Consider the following 19,202-nt stretch of genomic DNA (forward strand, 5'->3'; position numbering starts at 1 on the left):
TTCATTAAAAAATCCTTCCCCCAGAAACAACCAGTTGTAACTGGGGGCCTGAACTACCCTTGGCGCTAGAGTTAAATGAAAGCTATAGCCAAGAAAAGTAAACGCTACCTCAGAAACTTATCTCAGTGGCTGATTCCAGCTAAAAGGGTATCTTAAACAGCAGTTCAACACAATTAACACCTACTGGCAGCTACCTGCCACCTTGTCATTTTACAGAAAGAGTCACAGAGATGTGATACAATCAGGTGGTGGTGAGGCTCTAGATTGGATTACTGGGAAAATCTGGAAATCGCCAGAGATTGAAATTAAATCACAGTGATGGGGAACCAAGTTCCTCCTCCCTGATAAACTGTTGAGATTTTATACTTTGTTTCACAAGCAACAGAGCTGCCATTTGATTCACTTCTTTCTATGTCTAAATAAATGTTACCTACAAAAAAATAAAAATTGAAGAGGATATTTTTACAAATAAGTTAGCAGGGGGTTAAACTGGAGTGACACATACACATATCCACACTTAAAACAGCAATCACTTGCTCACATACCCTCAGCAATGGAGACATTCTGCCCCTCAGGAAACTACTCAGCCTAAGGGTTTTATAGGGCACATCTGGAAATGATGGGGTTTGACTATTTAAAGTACATATATAGATATGGATATTGCTGTGTAGCTTCCTAAGGAGGCCATTTGGAGAGACTATTAACACTCAACATGCTGTGCTCTCTCACACAGGCTGACGAGAAAGCTAATTCATCTATGAAACAAGGAAAGAGAAATTACAAAGCCACACAAAAAATAGACAAATGGTTTTGATTCCTGCCTAAGCTCAGCAGCATTGGTAGAAAGGCTTTCACATTTGCCCTACTTCACTGGGGCAGAGACAAGCACTAACAGAACTGTTATCAAACAGTATAGATTTGTCCTCAGCTTTTGACAGAAGGATACTCACCACAATAATGCTCTCGTGGTCTTGAGTGGTTAAGTTGTTGTTCTGAAAGAGTTGAATAGAAAAGAGATGAGTGAGCCAAGAGCACTCTTGAGTTGGTACATCAGCACACACAGTCCTCAGCTACCACTAGACACAAGCAGAAAGGCTCAAGACTCAATTGCTTATTTTCTGAATAAAAACCATGGCACTAAAATCATTCTCCTAAAGAAGGCTGTACAGAGCCTGCTATGAGGGATGGTGCAAGCCTTCACTGCTCCCTCAGCTGAGCACACAAACACCAGGATGCCAGAGAAGGTCTCATTCAGTTGGAAAAATAAAGCCAGCAATACATTTCTTTAAAATGTTTTCTTAGGACAAGTTGTGTGTTTCTACAAAAATTATTAAAAGGATTGTTGTGGTGTTGGATACCATTTGTGGCCAGTTTTTCCGAAATTCTTCCTTTAAACATGGTACCAGGAAAAGCCAATAAATGGACTGGAAGTCACCTATGCTACCACCTATGCAGACGAGTTTGCTCTGTGCTTTTTCAGCAGCATGATCCATCCAGAGGTTACAGAGTTGTGAGTTGCTAAGGTTTTTGACTACTGCAAGAAAAAACAATAGTGGATTTTTTTGCTTATATCAAATCCTTCACTATCATATCAGAACTAAGACATGAAAAGCCTGCTTGACATTACATTTCCTGTCCATGAAAAATTAAATATTTGAAACAGATGTTATAGGAGGACGATAGATAACTCTGAAGAAAAATATTTTTCTTTACCAGAATTAGTAAAAATACAATAGCTACACAGTTAATTTATTGGTGTATATATATATGTACAAAAATTATTGGTCATGGAAGCAAAGCCAATGGAATAGAAGTCAAAGGGAGTTTTACCACTGACTTGAGTCAGACCATGATAAATTTACCGTAGATAATTAAAAAAACCAAAGAAACAAAAACTAACCAAGCAAAAAAACCAAACCAACAAACTCAAGATAAATGGAGCTTGTTTTGTTTCTAGAAAGCTACGTAACATGGGTCAAACTTTCCTTCTCCCCAGCAAGTGCAAACTCCACTCAAGTCAGCAGAAGTCACGAGCAGACTCACGGGCACAATTTTGACAAGTCAAGTTAAAATAAAACCCACCCCCAAGCTTTTAACTGTTTGTCTCTCATCTGAGAGCAACAGGAGCCCTGCTGAGGCCGTACCTCTGAGAGCAGCTTGGAGACAATCTCCAGGGGTGCCTGGTGGATGGAGTCGTCCTGCAGCGGGGACGTCAGCGCCATGTCCACCAGCGTCCGGATCTCCTTCAGCACCACCTCCCAGCGGCTGGGGTTACTCAGCACCTTCTTGTACTTGTAAATCTTCTTCTGCAAGACATGTGAAAGGGCCACACTGACACCACCATAAACCCCTTGAACAGAGCTGTGCTTCCTACTGCCCAAGTGGGCTGCTTTGTGTTTCGAGTTTTGTCTTTTCTGGTGGCTGAAAAGCTGTACTTGCAACATTTAAATGGACAAGAAAACCTTTTATGTTTAAGCCAATTTCTTCTGTGGAAGCAATGAGAAACCATGATTCTTTTCATTTTAAAATGAGTTTTTTAACCCCAGAGTGTCCCTCTTTTCATCATCTCCTCTCACAAACACCTTCTTCCTCAGGCTAACAACAGATACCTGCTATCAAACTGTTTCTAAAGCTTAAGTCCTTTTAAGAGACTCATTAAGCAAGGGGGAGAGAGAGAGGCCATCAAAACATCACTCTTATGGATCCTTTATTCTGAATGTAAATTCACATTCAGAACTCATTTAAATCAATTTCACCAAAGCAAAAAAATCTCGTAGCCCAAGAGGTTTTCTTTTCTGTCTCAAAGGACCCTGAAAAGTTATGCTGTCACTGTCCAGTTGTAACAGAAGCCAACTTGTAAAGTCTCCAAATCTTCCATACAACAGCATTTCCACTCTCAAGAACAGCATTCCTGATTGCCTAACTCCATCTGCCCCAGTTCCCTGCATGCCCCTGACCATGACCAAGCTATTTCACCAACTGCCCCATCCCCAGCTGGACAAGCAGAAGACAACTCTTACTCCTCAGCAGCCATGTGACCGCAAACTACTGGAACAGAGGCTGCTTTATATTATAAATAGCAACCTTTAGAGAAAACCCACCCACCCAAATTCCCAGAGTTAGCTTGATGGCACTCTACAAATTGAAGGAAATGATGATGAGTATTCAAATGCCACTCCTGAGAACAACATGAAGGGCACAAGAGAGCCAGGAGGGGCTCCACAAGAGCATGGAGGCAGTGCCAGAGGCAGGGAAGGAGCTCTGCACTGAGGGACAGCACTGCCAGGACCCCACCTTGTGTTTAGTTCACACACCCTTCGCCTCTCCTCTCTGCATGAGCCTGGTCCCCTGCAAAAAGGGATGTTGAGAAGTCTGGATGCATGCTCAGGTTTATTTAACAGCACCGGCTGGGCACTTCTCTGTTTACATGAGAACATCGGTGTTTTGCACTAAAAACAGATCTTACATTCCTCGGCAGCATTTCCATGAAAATCACATCAACTGCCCATTTTGTGCAGCTTGCAGGTTCAGCTGCACATTTTGTGCTATACAGCAGTGTACTAAATGCAGAGGACTTTGCAAAGGGCTTGTGTGCTTTGTTTAGTTTTGGAGCTTTGCGGCTCCCGGCATTTCCCCCTGCACTCGCCCAGGGCAGCCCCAGCAGGAACCATCTGACCAGGCTGGCTCTCTGCTTATCAGCCACTTCCTTCCCATCGTGCAGCAGATCTACTGCTCAACAGCAAACAGCCACCTCTGTACTCCCACCCAAAACACGAGAGAAGAGAACAATGCAGAAAAATACAGATTTCAAATGTACTGGGTTTGTCAGGATTGTTAGAAGGGGAGAGGAGAGTGGCACTGGGCTGACATGTAAAGGCTGATAAAGCAATCCAATTATCTTTTTAATTAAAATCATGCCAAGTACAAAAAACACATTGGCAGTGTAGTTCACACTTTCAGTGCCTTTTAAGCCACTGAAAAACTAAAGGAACGTAAAAACATGCTGCAGATATTATCAAATGTGGCTGGGATTTCAGAACTGCACAATAATCTTTGTACTTCTGAGCTCCTTGGGAGAGAGAGAATCCAACAGTGATTTTAAGCTACCAGCACTACTTCCACATCACAGATTTCTTGGACTCTTTGGGAAACCTGAATCATAGAACTTAATTTTTCTTATTCATGTAGTGCCTTTATTTAGGGTCTTTTTGTTAGACCCACTCCAGCACTAAATCTAAGACAACCAGACAGTTTTTTAACTGGAAACAACTCCTTTCTGACTAATTGAGGACACTAAATCAAGCTGGCTCAACAGACACAACTTCCAATGCTGAAGCTTATTCCTTGGCCCTGTACTGTGAAGAAGTCAAACTCAAAGCAGAATTGGAAGCTGATAAAACATGGGGACAGGGGGAACATGAGAGCTAGACCACTGGGTTATTGCATCCCTGCCTGCTCTGGGCTGCCCCTTTTTGGGTGAGCTACAACTCATTTGCAGAGCAGCTCCTTCAGCCTAAGGGGCAGCTGCTGAAGGAAACTCTTGCCCAACAGGACACTGCTCAGACAACTCCACCACAAATATCATTCTTTCGCTGTGAAATCCACTCTTGCTTGGGATGAGGGAGGAGCAAGGGAGTTTTCCTTTCCCTTTTAGAGATGCCCACTAAAAGTCAGAATTCTGATGATGCTGACGCACATAAGAGGGAAGACAGCAGGAGCTTTACTTGCTGCCACGCAGGGGAGACCCACCAAAGCTGCTGCTCAGGGCAGGCAGACAGGGACTCAAAGGCAGCACCAGGGAATAGCCACCTCTGCAGACACACCGAGCCTGCTGCAAGCGCAAAATCCAAACTTATCAGTGTGTGCTTCACATTTCCAGCACAAAGGATTGCACCACACTGACAGACCGAGCTGCAGTCTGACATTATGGGAGTCTTGAGTGATTGTGGGAAAGCAGCAGAAAATAAATAAATAAATAGAGGAGCCATCCCCAAGAGGGTTGAACTCTGCCGTCCTGAACCTTTGGCCATGGTTACGATGCTGTTTTTCTCAGCAGAATGCTTTTCACTGTTGAGCGCCTTGCTGAAAGCCTCAATTAAAGGCTGAAACCTATCAGTGGGTTACAGAAGCAATTTGCTGTGTCTCAGCAAGCACTTAGGCAACACCAAGCCATCTGCTCCATTCTACCTGCGCTGGCTCTGGAGCAGGGAGCAATAATCACTCACGAGCTGAAAAACAAAGCTGCCTGGTAAGGACCCACATGGAGAACAGGAATGTCAGTCCAGGGGTTCACTCCCCCTGGATGCAGGTGTAAAAGATGCCTTCAGTTGTTGAAAAAATTCACACAGCATTTATCATTAATTGCCTGAACAACAAAAATACCAGGGTAGGATTCCAGTTTCTAGTGGGATTTCACTAAAAGCAGCAGCTCCTGTGAAAATTTATGTGAGTGAAAATAAGATATGCCAACTTGGAATTTGACCCTCCTAGTTACTGACCAGCCAGAGCCACACAGCCAGTATCACTCCAAAATCTTGCCATGCTGACTTTAAATGCAAAACCACTGCATTTAATAAGTACCCAGAAGAAGCAGAATGAGGAGAATAAGTGACAGTGGCAGGGCATCCTTCATTCTCAAATCACTCTAATTAATTAAGTCTTGCAGAAACTCAAAGACCTAAGTCTCAATCCTCTTTAACAGGAGAAAAGAATTGAAGTCCACATACGAAAAATTATTTTTCTAGACTTATTAAGCTAGGAAATGTGACAAAAATCTATAAGCAGTAAGTTTTACCATCAGTGCTCAAAAGCCTCTGAACACTGCTGTGAACAGAAAGTTCAAGAGAGCCTAGAAAACTTTCAGCTTTTTTAAAGTAAGATCTTCATATGTTTTTCTATCCTATAATGGCTTCATCTTGTAGCCCTTGCTCATACACCACTTTCTTGGACAAGAATGGTAATACTGATGTAGTCAACAGCTAAGAAAAATGGACTCTAAATGCACAAAATCAGCCAGCATGGAACATACGCCTTGTTCAGCCCTAGCAAGACCTTTCATGTTGGAACATCTTAAAGCAGCCAGCACCCCTGATCCAAAAAGGGAAAAATGAAGTTAGCCTTTTTGATGACAAAATTTCATCCCTGCTTTGCCACTGCCAGCCAGGGAACGTTCTGTACTCTCAGGAACCTGTCACCCCATCAGCAAATACTATCTTCATTACATAAAGAAAATTAATGGCCATCCCTAATGCTGAAGAGCCTGCTAAATTCTATCTCTCTTTCCCCTTTACCATGCACAGTTCACAAAGGATCGCTCGCTTCTTTAGCGAGGATGCTGGAGCCCCTGCAGGAACCGGAGAGGCTGGAGCTCCTATAGGAATGAGAGAGGCCGGAGCTCCTATAGGAACGGGAGAGGCCGGAGCTCCTATAGGAACGGGAGAGGCCGGAGCTCCTGCAGGAACGGGAGAGGCCGGAGCCCCTGCAGGAACGGGAGAGGCCGGAGCCCCTGCAGGAACCGGAGAGGCCGGAGCCCCTGCAGGAACCGGAGAGGCCGGAGCTCCTGCAGGAACCGGAGAGGCCGGAGCCCCTGCAGGAACCGGAGAGGCCGGAGCCCCTGCAGGAACCGGAGAGGCCGGAGCTCCTATAGGAACGGGAGAGGCCGGAGCCCCTGCAGGAACCGGAGAGGCCGGAGCCCCTGCAGGAACCGGAGAGGCCGGAGCCCCTGCAGGAACCGGAGAGGCCGGAGCTCCTATAGGAACGGGAGAGGCCGGAGCCCCTGCAGGAACCGGAGAGGCCGGAGCCCCTGCAGGAACCGGAGAGGCCGGAGCTCCTATAGGAATGAGAGAGGCCGGAGCTCCTATAGGAATGAGAGAGGCCGGAGCCCCTGCAGGAACCGGAGAGGCCGGAGCCCCTGCAGGAACCGGAGAGGCCGGAGCCCCTGCAGGAACCGGAGAGGCCGGAGCTCCTGCAGGAACCGGAGAGGCCGGAGCTCCTGCAGGAACCGGAGAGGCCGGAGCTCCTGCAGGAATGAGAGAGGCCGGAGCTCCTATAGGAATGAGAGAGGCCGGAGCTCCTATAGGAACCGGAGAGGCCGGAGCCCCTGCAGGAACCGGAGAGGCCGGAGCCCCTGCAGGAACGGGCGCTGCCCTGGAGGGAGGGCTGTGGGTGCCAGCAATTGTTTATTTCTTGCTGAGCAACGAGGGCAGCTCCAGCAAGAGGGAAAAGGTCAGGCTCCCTCCTGCACGAAGGTCTCCCCAGCTCATTGCGGGGATGGCTAACACAGGCTAGTGTTACACTTCCATGTTGACAGTGCTTATGTAAAATGGAGGTGCCTCTTGCTATATGCAAATGTGCAGAGAGAAAAACAACACAGAGAGCAGGCTCTGGAAAGGTTTTCTCCACCGCAGCAGAACATTTTGTTCAAACGCTGCGTAACAAGGAACAGGAAGAGGTGCTGGCAGTGTCCAACACACATGTTGGCCTGTCCTACAAAGCCCAGGTGCATCATGTATTCTGCAGCATCACCTGCTGGCATTTTGTCCTTTAACTCATTATCTTCATGAAAACAAAGAGGGTATGGCATCCCAAAACTTGGCCATACCCATATTCTGCTTTTAATAATACCAGGTGTCACTTACTTCCCATGGTATTCTGAAAAATACCTAAGGTTAACTTGTTGCTAACAGAATTTTCCCTGATAGTCAAGAGATGGGCTTAAATCACCACCTGAATCCACTGAAAGCTTTGCAACTGTGTTCCTACATGCAACACTTACCAATATGAAAAAAAAAAAAAAAAAAAAAAAAAAAAGCTATTTACCTGAAAAGACTAAGTCTATAAAAAGTCCCAATCCAGGCAAAGGGCTGGGGCTGGGATGAGTTTATGGAAACTTTTCTAAATCAGGGACTTCAAACTGCTCATGCTGCAGTAATCAAACTCTTCATGACCTTCTGGAAGTTCTGTACAGAAAGACAAATGTGCTGCTCTCTAAAATAGATGCAAAACAGCAGCAGCAAACTTTCGCACTCTACCATGTTTTCAGGCCACAGCATTTTTTTCATATTTCATTTTACCCAGTGCAAAATGCTGAAGTGCATCAACTTCTCTGCTACAGCTGCTTCTGTGAATGCAATTGCCTTGGTCAAGGCTCACTTTCCTACAAATTCCTTGCCACAGGCCAGAGAAATGGAGGGAAATATTGTAGGATAAGCACTTCTGATTGTCACTCAATTAAGGTCTAAATAACACTTCATTTTTTGCCAACTCATATAAAAAAGATCGTGGTAAAATCACCATTATTTATTACATTGAGACTGGCACCTATGAATCTATGTCCTGAATAAATACACCCAGTGACATTCTCTGCCCCAAGCAGCTCACAGTTAAGATGATTAAAAGCAAGAAGGAGAGAAAGAGCAATAAAACCAAGGTGATTTCCTTGAAGTCATATGGCAAGCCAGGAACAGAGCAGAACTGAGGTGTTCTGACCCTCAGGCCTCCAAGGCAATTGCTGGATCCTGGCACCCCAAGGATCCAGCACCACTGGCAGGCACTGTGTCCGCAGCCAGTCGAAGGCTGCTGATACCCTGTTGCTATGCTTCCCCATCTCAACATCTCTGGCCACCATCTTTTTCAGTCTACCCTGATTCCCCTGTTTTCTTTCACCAGTGTCAGCCACCTTGCTCCAGATCTCACTAACCCAGGCAAGAACCTCCCAAGGCTCAGGTCAGCGCTGTCCCAGAGCTGACGGAGTTCAATGGGTTCAGCAAGCAGTGACGTGGGTTCAGCTGTTACTGATGCACGAGCTGGAACAACCACACAGACACTTCCCGCAGGCACAGAGTTTGTCCTTTGCTCAGGTACCACTGGAACAGTACCACTGCAAAGGGAAAGAATGCTGAAATAAACACAATTTTGACAGGATGAAAGAGAGACGAAACACATTTCTGCTTGAGCCAAGAGAAGTGCAAAATGGACATGGGACGAGGGGGAGGTCACAGGCCAGACTCCCCAGTCACCTCCCAGCACGACACTGGGCAGCTGCGACACTAATGCACTGAAGAACTTGCTCCTGAAGCATATTATATGTCTTATCTACATATATATATATATACACACACACACATCTATCTCTACCTCCTTTGCACACAGCTGTCACCTGACTGCCCATCCTTCTGGGCTTCTGCTCTCTGATGTGTTCAACACTACTGCAAAGATATCCTTCAGTAACAACAGGAGATGAGAGGATGGAATGGGAAGGATATTCTACCCAAGGGAAAGAAAGAAAACTAAAGCCACGAAATTCATGAGCTCCACTGAAGACAAACCTGCATGCAAATACAGCGTGTGTGCCTCCAAAAGCTGAAAGCAACTCAAAAATTGTGGCTTCCTTCCAGCCCCCCAAGCAGGGACGGAAGAGGTCATCCTTGGCAGACCTCCCCACTACAAAGCAGAGAAACCGGGCTTGTTTCTGCTGGTGCCTTCTCTTCCTCTCAAATCCCTGCACAGCCCTTGGGTCTCCAAGATGCAGGAACACAGCCGGTCGAGCCAAACCCAGCTCTACCTCAGTCCTGCATTTGAGATGCTGTAAACCCAGCTAGAAAACGCAGAAGGCCAACTGTGGCTCCAGCTGCACTTTGCCTGGGCTAATGCGGTTACTCTTGTAATCAGACCTGTCCACAGGGGAGACATTTTTTGGCATGGCCAGCACTGGTGCATTCCCCGAAACCCTCCATCCCTGCTTCCATTTCCTTTTGGCAAACACTCCCATTTCTTCAGGCCCCAGTTCCAGCACCAGCTTTACACTTCAGGTTGGCAAAACATCAGCTTTCATCCTGCACACAGCAACTGCTGTTCTGTGTTTTCCGTACCGGAGCCAAGTTGGGGTTTGTTTTTAATGTTGCTTTGGCTATGCGGAATTTCACTATGACTGCAGATATGTCTCCAGCAGAAGCACAAGCCACTCCCTGCTCGCAAAAAGCATTGGTAGAGACAAAGCCATGGTATCTTGGGTTGAAAATTCCATGTGACATCTTCCCAAATGAAGAAATATTCTAAAATATATTGCCCGTGAGCATTTTGGTGTTTTGGTTTGGTTGTTTTTTTTTTTTTTTTTATTATGCAAAAGTCACACAACACCTTTTCCTCCTGATCTTGGGCAGGAGAAAAAACTTCAGAACAGTTGATCAACACAGCTGTCCCAGACATATAGGAGAGGTCTGCCCTAACTGCAGGCTGGTGAGGGGGAAGTTTACAAACCCTCCTGAGGTGCTTAAATCTCTTCTGCGGAATGAGTGAGAAAAACCTTTACAGAGAGGTTGCTGGCCTCGCCCAACAGGGCAGGAGCCAGACACCCTGCTCAAGCTACAGGACTTGAACAGCCTCTGACTCACTAGCAGAAGAAAGGTTTTAAGCATGTTTAGAAACAACTGCCTCCTCCTCCTCTTGCAGGACACCTCACTGCTCCCTGCTGCAGCATATTTGGCCCTTTTCTCCAGAGCAGCAAACGCCCCACACAGCCACTGTCTGTACATCAGGATCTCAGTGTTCTGGCAAACCCCACAGCTTCCAGAGGGGTGAGAGTCTGACCTGCTTTTGTATTTGCAGCATGACCCAGAGTCAGAAAAATCATGTTCAAAAAAAAAAAAAGAGCAGACTACTCGACAAAAAAGCAGGAACACGTTTACCATACACACTCCACGCTTTCTGAAGCCTTCAGCATACTAACTGCACTGAGTGCACAGGGGCAAAAGGTAGTATTAAATAACCAAAGCACAGAAGACACTGTGTGACTGTGAGTTTTGACAGGCAGCAAACAGAGCACAGATGACACAAGGCACTGTGACATTAAGTGCCACCTAGGTGTGGTCCTTGCTGTGTGCTCCTCTGTGCAAAGACCTACCATTACTGACTGCATTATAAAATGCCTCTGACACCCAGCTGAACTGATGCAGGCTCCTAATTCCTTTTAACTTCATGCCTTTTATGTTCCACACATGACGGCTGTGTCTGTGGAACCCTGGCATCCACCAGCTCACAGCCTGTGGTGGGAATAAATGACTTTGCCACTGCAGAGAAGAGATATTGTGTAGGAAAAAAAAGGAGCACGTACAATCTTATCGTCGCTGCACTTTGACCGGGTCTGGCAAAGCAAAAGCTGTGCACAAGGCCACCATGGAGCACAGCCAGGCATACCTGCTGTGCAGAGCCCCCCCGCTCTGGCACTGCACCCTTCAGATTCCATTTAGGCACGAGAGAGTTGGTCATCACCGGGAAAACAGGACGTGGCCTCATCTGCAAGGCTGCACAACAAATGCCAGTAATTTCAGGCATGTGAGAACCCTGATCGGAAGAACTCACCACCTGAGAAACCACCTCCAGCGGGGATTAAGCAGCTACTATTGCTACACATTGTAGTAACTGCTAACAAAAGATAACCTCAGAAAGATAATCTATCCCCCTTTTATTTTCTGGGAAATTCCAGTAAGCTGAAGTAGCACCAAGTAGCACACAAAGCAATTATTTCTTCCCAGATATGCAAAATGGATTAAAAAGCCACGTCATCCCTTTTCCTTATTACTCTCTATTGCTGGCAGTGGACACCCTCAGCTTTTCCTGCTCTCCTCCCCTCTCACCAGTCAGCAAAACCTTCCAAATGGACGTTTACCCACCTGTTTCACTTTCTCCTCCTTGGCAAATGTATTATTTTGCTGATTTTCTAGCTCCTCAACACCATAAATGGCTCTGAAATTGGCTTCTCTCTCGTGCACCTGCATCATCAATGTCGTCAGCAAGAGAGATGTGCACGGCTTGAGGAACATGTTTGTGTCAGAAAGCTGCTGCAGAGCCTTCGGGAGAGCACGGACTGGATGCTGATGTGATGCTTGCAAGCATCTTAAAAGGGACTTCAGAAAAGCAGGGTATTTCTATCTTCAGATCACTGGGCTTTGGAGCACTGAATTTTCCAGTTTCTCGCAGACAGATGCCCAATTTCAGAGCAGCATTTGCATCTGAAACATTCCCATCACTTTGTTCCATGTTTTTGTATTGCATCTTATTGTGCCACATCAGCACAAACCCCCAAACCTCCTGCAACTCTTCAGTCTACCAAAATGCCACTGAATCCCTGCAATTTCCTTGTTTTCCTTCTCCCTTGTACAAGTGCTGTGTGATGTGCAAGACTGAATGAAGACTCGCAGTTTTCAGCTTTCTGATCCCAAGACTCACATCCTCACAGAGAATCAGAGATCATTGGGGTGCTCCCAGAACCACTGCCCACCTCATGTTCAGAATCACTCACAACATCCCTGCCACCCTTGATGGATCTTCCCTCTGGTCACGCAGCCTAATCCAATATTCCCATCTTAAATAAGACAGTAAAGAGCACCAGAGACCAAGCTATGGGAAATAGCTGCAATGCAATGGCTTCTGAATGAAGAGAGGGGAATGAAGGACACACTTGCTTTTGGATACTCTTTTTCCTAATTTTAAAACCATCAGTGTTCTAGGAAAAAAAGACAAGGAGCTGTGACACACAAGATGAACATAAGGCTTACAGCAAGAGCTAGAGCAGATGATACAGGCTGTGACACTTGCAATATACTGTTTTACAATTTTCTGTGGATATTAGCAGCAGTTTTATAATCTCTTAATACATTATGTATACTATGATGCACTCCACATACCAATTGTATTGGAAGAAATAAATGTAAGGACAAAACCGTGCAAGAAATGAAAGAGAAATTTAGAACAACACCTAGATCCCCTTTGCTCCTTCAGGGTCATGGAGGTCTTCTGACAGCAAGAGTTCTCATAACATCCTGAATGCAGAATTGGGCCCCATGGCAGCAGCTTAACAAGGCACTTAGCACGTGTCATCTCCCAGAGTCAGGTTTTCACACCCAGTGCATCATGCAAGGAGGATAATTACACTCCTGGGAAAGACTATCAGTCTTGTCCTGTCTCCATAAGAGATCTCCTAAAAACAGATTTTCTCTGCAGCTAGGAACCTGAACAAGAGAATAATTTTTGTGCAGCCCTATACTATGACAGCTATAGATGGGAAGTTGTAGTTTGGTGAAATTCTTGGTCACCATGACCTCGAAATCCTGAATTGCAAAGAATTAGTCATAAGGCCAGCGCTGGAATAACGTGGAGGAGCAATTCACCAGCACAAAACCCGAGGATCCCTCCTGGCCAGCAGCTCAGCATTCCTGAGAAACAACATACTCCAGCAATTGTATCTGCTCCTCTTCAGAGCCGAGACCTAAGCACACGATAACAAGCTGACCTGTTTATTCAGCTGTTTTTGACACCCCTCCATCTTCAGGCCTAATATTAGTTTGAATAGGATAGCATCCAAGTCTAGAGGGGAAAATTTAGAGCTGGTCCTGACTTAGCTAAAGCAAGATAGAAAATAACTATCTAGTTTCTACTCAAATTTCACCACTTGGCCATTAACTGGCTTGAGTTCTGCCTCCTTAAAAAAGGCTGTTTTGGCAACGCAGGAGGCAGTTATGAGTGCACAAAGCATGTGTGCCTATGGCTGGATGAGGGTAGGGCGGCTCAGAGCAGCAGCTCAGATCCAGGCTGGCATCCCAGCATGTTGCCGAGAGCCTCCTTGGGCTGGACAAAGTGCTGTGCTGACATGGATATGCTGCTCCCAGATTTGAAGTGATTCATGTGAAGCCAACACAGAGCACAGACTGTGATCAGCTGCCACTGCTGCAGATGTACCTTATAGGAGGAACCTGCTCCAGTGGCCCCCCAGAAAGAGTGAGGTATTTTCCCAATGCAAAGGCAGTGAAAGCTTAAAAAAAATATCTAACCATTCCACCTGTTCCAGTTCTTAAAACACTACCAGTGTTTCATAAAATGAATAGAAGAAAAAACTTTCTGTCAACATCTCGTCTGTTTTTCATCTATTCATTTCCACCTCCCAAGTGAGATCTGTGCCTTTCTGCCGTGGCAGCACAGCTACCTCTAGCAAAACGAGATCCCAGAAACAGAAAACAAGGCCAAGAATTTTCAAGTGACTTCTGATAACAGATGGCCTGAGACTGTCAAACTTGTGCTGGAAAATGAGAGAGGCAACAGACTTCATGTGCTCATGAAGCTGTCTCAAGCCAAAAAGAAAGTAAAAATAAAGACAAAAAAGACACCCCCCAACGTAACTGCAAAAAATAAATGTTATGGAAATAAAAGGCTGTAAGTATGACAAGATTTCCATTATGCTGCTACTGAATTTGCAATGAGGTTGTTCAGATTACAGACAGGGTGGTTTTTTCAATCACCAGATGAACAGCAGGCACACACAGCTGCATTTCATGTTACCTTTCATATAGAAAAGAAAAACAAACCATTCCAGCAAACATCAACTTCACCAAGAGAAGAGTCATCAAAAACTGAAAAACGGTCTCACTATGTTCACCAGAAAGCCCAGTACCAGTCTCACTTCTTGGCAACACAGATCCATTTACACACCCCTTGGAGCCCACATCTAATCCCTACAAAGTCTGGCCTAGAACAGCATAATGATGCAGAGGAAAGGCAGGATATCCCAAAAACCTGTTCATGGTCTCCCATAACTGGTACCCAAGCATTTCAGAGGAAGAGTACAACCACCAGCCAAAAACTTGTGGGCTGCCTTTTATCTGTCCAAGCAATAAACCTGCTCATCCAAAACCAGTGTGTCATTGAAGCCCAAAATGCTTCCAAAGCCCCGAGGCTTTGAAAGGCAAAACTTAATTCCACAGCTTTGGTTCCCATCATTATATTATTGACTTGCACATAGACACAAAAGGAAAAAGGAAAAAAAAAAAGCCATTGTTGGCCTAATTGCATGATAATTATTTATTATTTTACCTCAAAGTAAAAGAAAATTAAAACTTCCGTATTCTGTGAAAATGCCTCAGTGTTTCAGCTAAAGAAAGCAAAGAAACAGCCAAGACAGTTAAAGTTTTGTGTGCTGTGTAACCATCAAGGAGAGGTCTGAAGTCCAGAACTACCACTCCAAAGAACTGCTGAGCTCTTCAAATAGTATTTTCACTATGCAGCAGAGCACAGGGCTATTGAATTGTCACAGTACCAAACCTTCCTCTCCCAGATCATAAATTAGGTAACTAAACACACTGGCCCTTTTAACTATATCCAACGTGATTTTTTTCCAGATCTCACCATTTTAAGGCATGATTTAACCCAGATTTAAGGCTGTAAATTTCTTTAATGCCATCATTTAAATTCTATATAACCCCCACTCCTGTATCAACACTATTTTTAATCATTACCATGGTGACAAAGCCGTAAAGGTGCTTTACACAAGGAAGGCTTTACCAAACTTTTGAGAACAGTTGCTCTTAACTTAGTAATTTGCACTTTTAAATTTCAAAGAAGAGTAACTCAATCTGAACATTCACCATTAAATATAAAAACAGATATGTACTCATGGCTATTGCATAAAAAATATTCAATATTAACGAACGAGAAATTCATAACCTGGTCACAGTAAAGACCAGAGAGCATTCATCATTCAGGTCAAGTATGAGTTTATTTTACAGTCAATCCCTTTGCAAGTAATAGGGCTGTATGTGCATGGAAGTATCTGTTTCCTGAAGACACAGATAGAGCAATCCCTGTGAGAACCAGGGAAGTATTAATCCAAAATTAAAGTTTTTGAACGAAGGCCAACATCGCTTGTTTTAGTATTCAATGCAAAATGTTTGCAAATCCCAAATGACAACATTGTTCCAGTTTCCTAATTCATGGGATTCAAAACATGGGGTCTGGGCTGCAAATGAATTTTAAAACAAATGGTAATGTGACTGTAGACTGCGAGTCAGGGGTGTGCATGTATGCTGGGCTGCACAAGCACGAACAGGAGGATGGGGAGGGGGCTGCTCCCCTCAGCTCAGCACTGCTGAGTTCATGTGCCAGTGCTGTGCCTGGTTTGGGGCTTCATAGGCTCTCAGAAACCTCCTACCACCTCAAAGTAAACCCTGCATTGTGCGAGGACAAGCATGGCATGGGTGGGGAGAGGACCAGATGATGTTCAAAGGTCCCTTCCAACCTAAACAATCCTACAATTAACACATTTGCACTGTCCCTGCTAAGAGATGTGTAAACTCCCTAACCAAGCAGCAGTACTCATTAGGGGACACACGGGCACTGGTTAAAAGCATCAGTGGGAAAGACAAGGTACAGGCAAGCCTTTCTAGAAAAAGATCCAGGTCAGAGACACACAAAGCTCAGTTTGAGTCATGCTTCATGCTCTCCTGCAGACCTGGGTCTGTTCTTTCTGTATTGTGTCAATTCAGGACATTCCCCCAAAGGCTGTCAACTGACATGTTTCACTGCTGCATCACCCAGCTGACCAGAAAACACGAGCAACTCGCCCCACAATGAGGGCAGTGTTCGGGGCTTACTATCAAGCACCATAAAAAATGCAACATGCCCTGCATGACCTTAGGTGAATTCCCACTAACTAATGTAATTCTATACCTGTGCTCTGCACCACAAGAGAAGAACTAAGGATCCTTGGGAAAAACCCTCACTGATGTCTTTCTAACTCAAGTGCAACACGGTACTAAATTAGTCAAGTGTATCTTCTCATGATTAATACTTTTAGCATGAGGTGTAATGGGGCTACACATTTTCTACAGAGGATGGTACCTCCCTGTGCTCAGCACTACAAATGCACAGAAAGTCTTTAGCCCAAAGAGAGCAACACAAACAAGCAACAAAGTAGATGGATGCTGGCTGGGAAAATACCAAGGGTGTGTATTTGCTTATTTGTGTGTGTCCCAAAATTACTAGTCCCAGTATCCCTCAAAGCCAAGTTTAGCTGTATCCATCCCCTACAGAAGTTGGGTACCGCTGTATCTGCCCTGGATCCAGAGAGGGCAAAGAACTGCATGAGTTACTCTCTTTTGGATATCCACAGAAAGTGTTGTTATCTTTATTAATACACGGCTATGACTTACCAGCTTCCACATACCAAAGATTATGTATCATGGTTTCAATCCAGCCTCCTTGGTAGAAAAGAACTTTCCTTACACAATGGATTAATGATTTGTGTTTGAGGAGCTGGAGAGTTGTTAACATGTTCTGTTTATTCTCTCAACAAAGATAGTTTGGCTTAGCTACAACCCAAAGGAAATCAGGATTTCTAAAAATAGGCTGAGGTGGCCAAAAATCCTTTAGGAGTTGTGATACTCATTGATATTCAGATTAAATTAGGAATTATGAGTAACCCTTAGTGGGAGGGTTTGGAATGGAAAACCCAGAGATAAGATGACGACATAAGGAACACTCACTCTATCCCTACACCCCTGCTGACTTCATTGAACACAGTATTCAAGGAAAAAGACACAACTAAAAAGCTGTGTAAGCATCTTGACAGCTAGTTAGCTGGATGACACATAAAACCTCTTGGAGCTGGATCTAAAACATGGATAATTATGTGTTTGGTTCTCTTTTATTTCTGTTAATTTGTACTGTCTCTTTTATTATTCTCTGGGTCGCAGGAAGAAATTATTCTTGATTTTTATTTCCATGTTTGTCTCTAGAAAAAAAATAATTTCCAGGGTGCCAGTTGGCAAATTGAATTCCCACAGCATGTTAAACCTTAGAACTGCACCACATCAAAGCTCTCTCACAGACCTTAGCACCTTCCTACAAAACCAAAGTATGTGCCAGAACCTAAAGAGCTTCCCCAAGTATTTGAAACACAACTATTCACTGTTCTTGCCCATTTCTCACGTAGCTCAGAGTACATGCAGCATCTGACTCCCAAGGCTTCAAGCACAGGAAAAGGAGTCAGAAGGACACTGACACAATATGAATCTGCTCTCACAATTGTAATTTAAGAGGGGGCAATCCCCACTGCTGGAAATTCTCAGAGTATCAGTTTGCCATCTGTACAATGGATTCCTCCAGCCTTGTTTGGGCAGGGCAGGGGAAGTAAAGGTCTCCTGCTCCACTTAAATCTAATGCCAAGTACACTGGGGCTCTGGGTTCAGCTGGGCTCCCTAAATGCTCCCACCACACAAGTACGAACAATAGCAAGATCATCTCTGTTGAATGTTTTCCCCTGAACAACTGCTACAGCTATCTGCACCGGTTTGCATCTGTGTTCTACATCCCACAGAAATGTTTTGACCCATTATTTGTAAGACCACTGGACAAATATATCATTCATCAGCACAACCACCCAATTATAATACAGCTGCAGCGATATCTCTGCCAGCTGGTGCTTTGTGTAAATGCCCCATTCCAGAAGAATAGCTTTCCTGCTTTTTGTGGGTTCCCTCACTACCTGCTTAATCATCAAACTTTACAAATTATGGAGTGAGACGAACCTTGGCACCTGGCTCTTAAAGCCATAGGCCACAGTGCCAGTAAAGTGATAAACTTCACTAAGGTAGACACACAACTGCACTCCCCCACTCCCCTTCTACACTGGCAGCTTGTCCTGCTTCTTCATCCCGTTGGGATCTCACTTAAACCTGCCAAAGAGCAGGAAGTTACCAGGTGCACTTCCTCTGAACTATTAAGCAACAAAAACCACCTAAATTACCTCTATTTTAGTAAAGAGGAATTTCTTAGTGCCAAGTACCTGGGCAGTGACTAAACCCTGTCACTGTTCTTATGGGAAAACACTATTTGCTATTCTTGGTAAAGGGAAGGGCTTTCAAATCAAGATAATGTTTCACTTGTTTTTCAGAAACAAATTTAATGGGGGTGGGGAAGGGAAGCAGGGAAGCAAAAATAAATTCTACTTTGCACCAAGTTAAATTACTCAGAGTTTCCCAAAATGAGAGGCTTGGGTCAGAAGCACTGGAAAGTTTAAGAAATACTCCTTTAAAAACAACTCCCACAGAGCAAAGCTCCCTCTCCATGACTGAAAGGCATGTAAGCAAGCCAGGTCACTCTGTCTAGCCTGGCTGGCTTGCTTTATTTCTTTCTCTTTCTCCGTTTTTTTTTTTTTTTTAAGAATGGTAGGGCCATGTTGCACCTTCACCACATCTTACTTGGTTTTTTTTTTTTTTCACAATTGCACCTCCAACCCCAATTCTCCCCTCACTGCAGGAACAAAGTGGGCATGAGCCACCAGCACGCTGGTATCACAACCATCCTGGCTGGGGGTGAAGGAGAAAAAGAAATTCCATCATCATTTCTATCCATGCTTTCTCTGATCATCCCTGCCT

At 44.7% G+C, this 19,202-nt stretch overlaps 1 protein-coding gene across 1 annotated transcript in view; it reads right to left on the bottom strand.

The window, feature by feature from the left end:
• LOC104691822 (c-Maf inducing protein) overlaps positions 1–19,202 on the bottom strand; it is a 131,944-nt gene that overhangs the window by 32,878 nt on the left and 79,864 nt on the right. Inside the window, exons 4-5 of the mRNA XM_039558339.1 lie at positions 2,145–2,306; positions 951–992 (exon numbers count right to left, since the gene is read on the bottom strand). Of these exons, the coding sequence (XP_039414273.1) occupies positions 951–992; positions 2,145–2,306 (204 nt within the window). The remainder of the gene's footprint in view (positions 1–950; positions 993–2,144; positions 2,307–19,202) is intronic.

This window comes from Corvus cornix, chromosome 11 (genome assembly GCF_000738735.6).
Source record: "Corvus cornix cornix isolate S_Up_H32 chromosome 11, ASM73873v5, whole genome shotgun sequence".
In the NCBI taxonomy this organism is placed as follows: domain Eukaryota; kingdom Metazoa; phylum Chordata; class Aves; order Passeriformes; family Corvidae; genus Corvus; species Corvus cornix.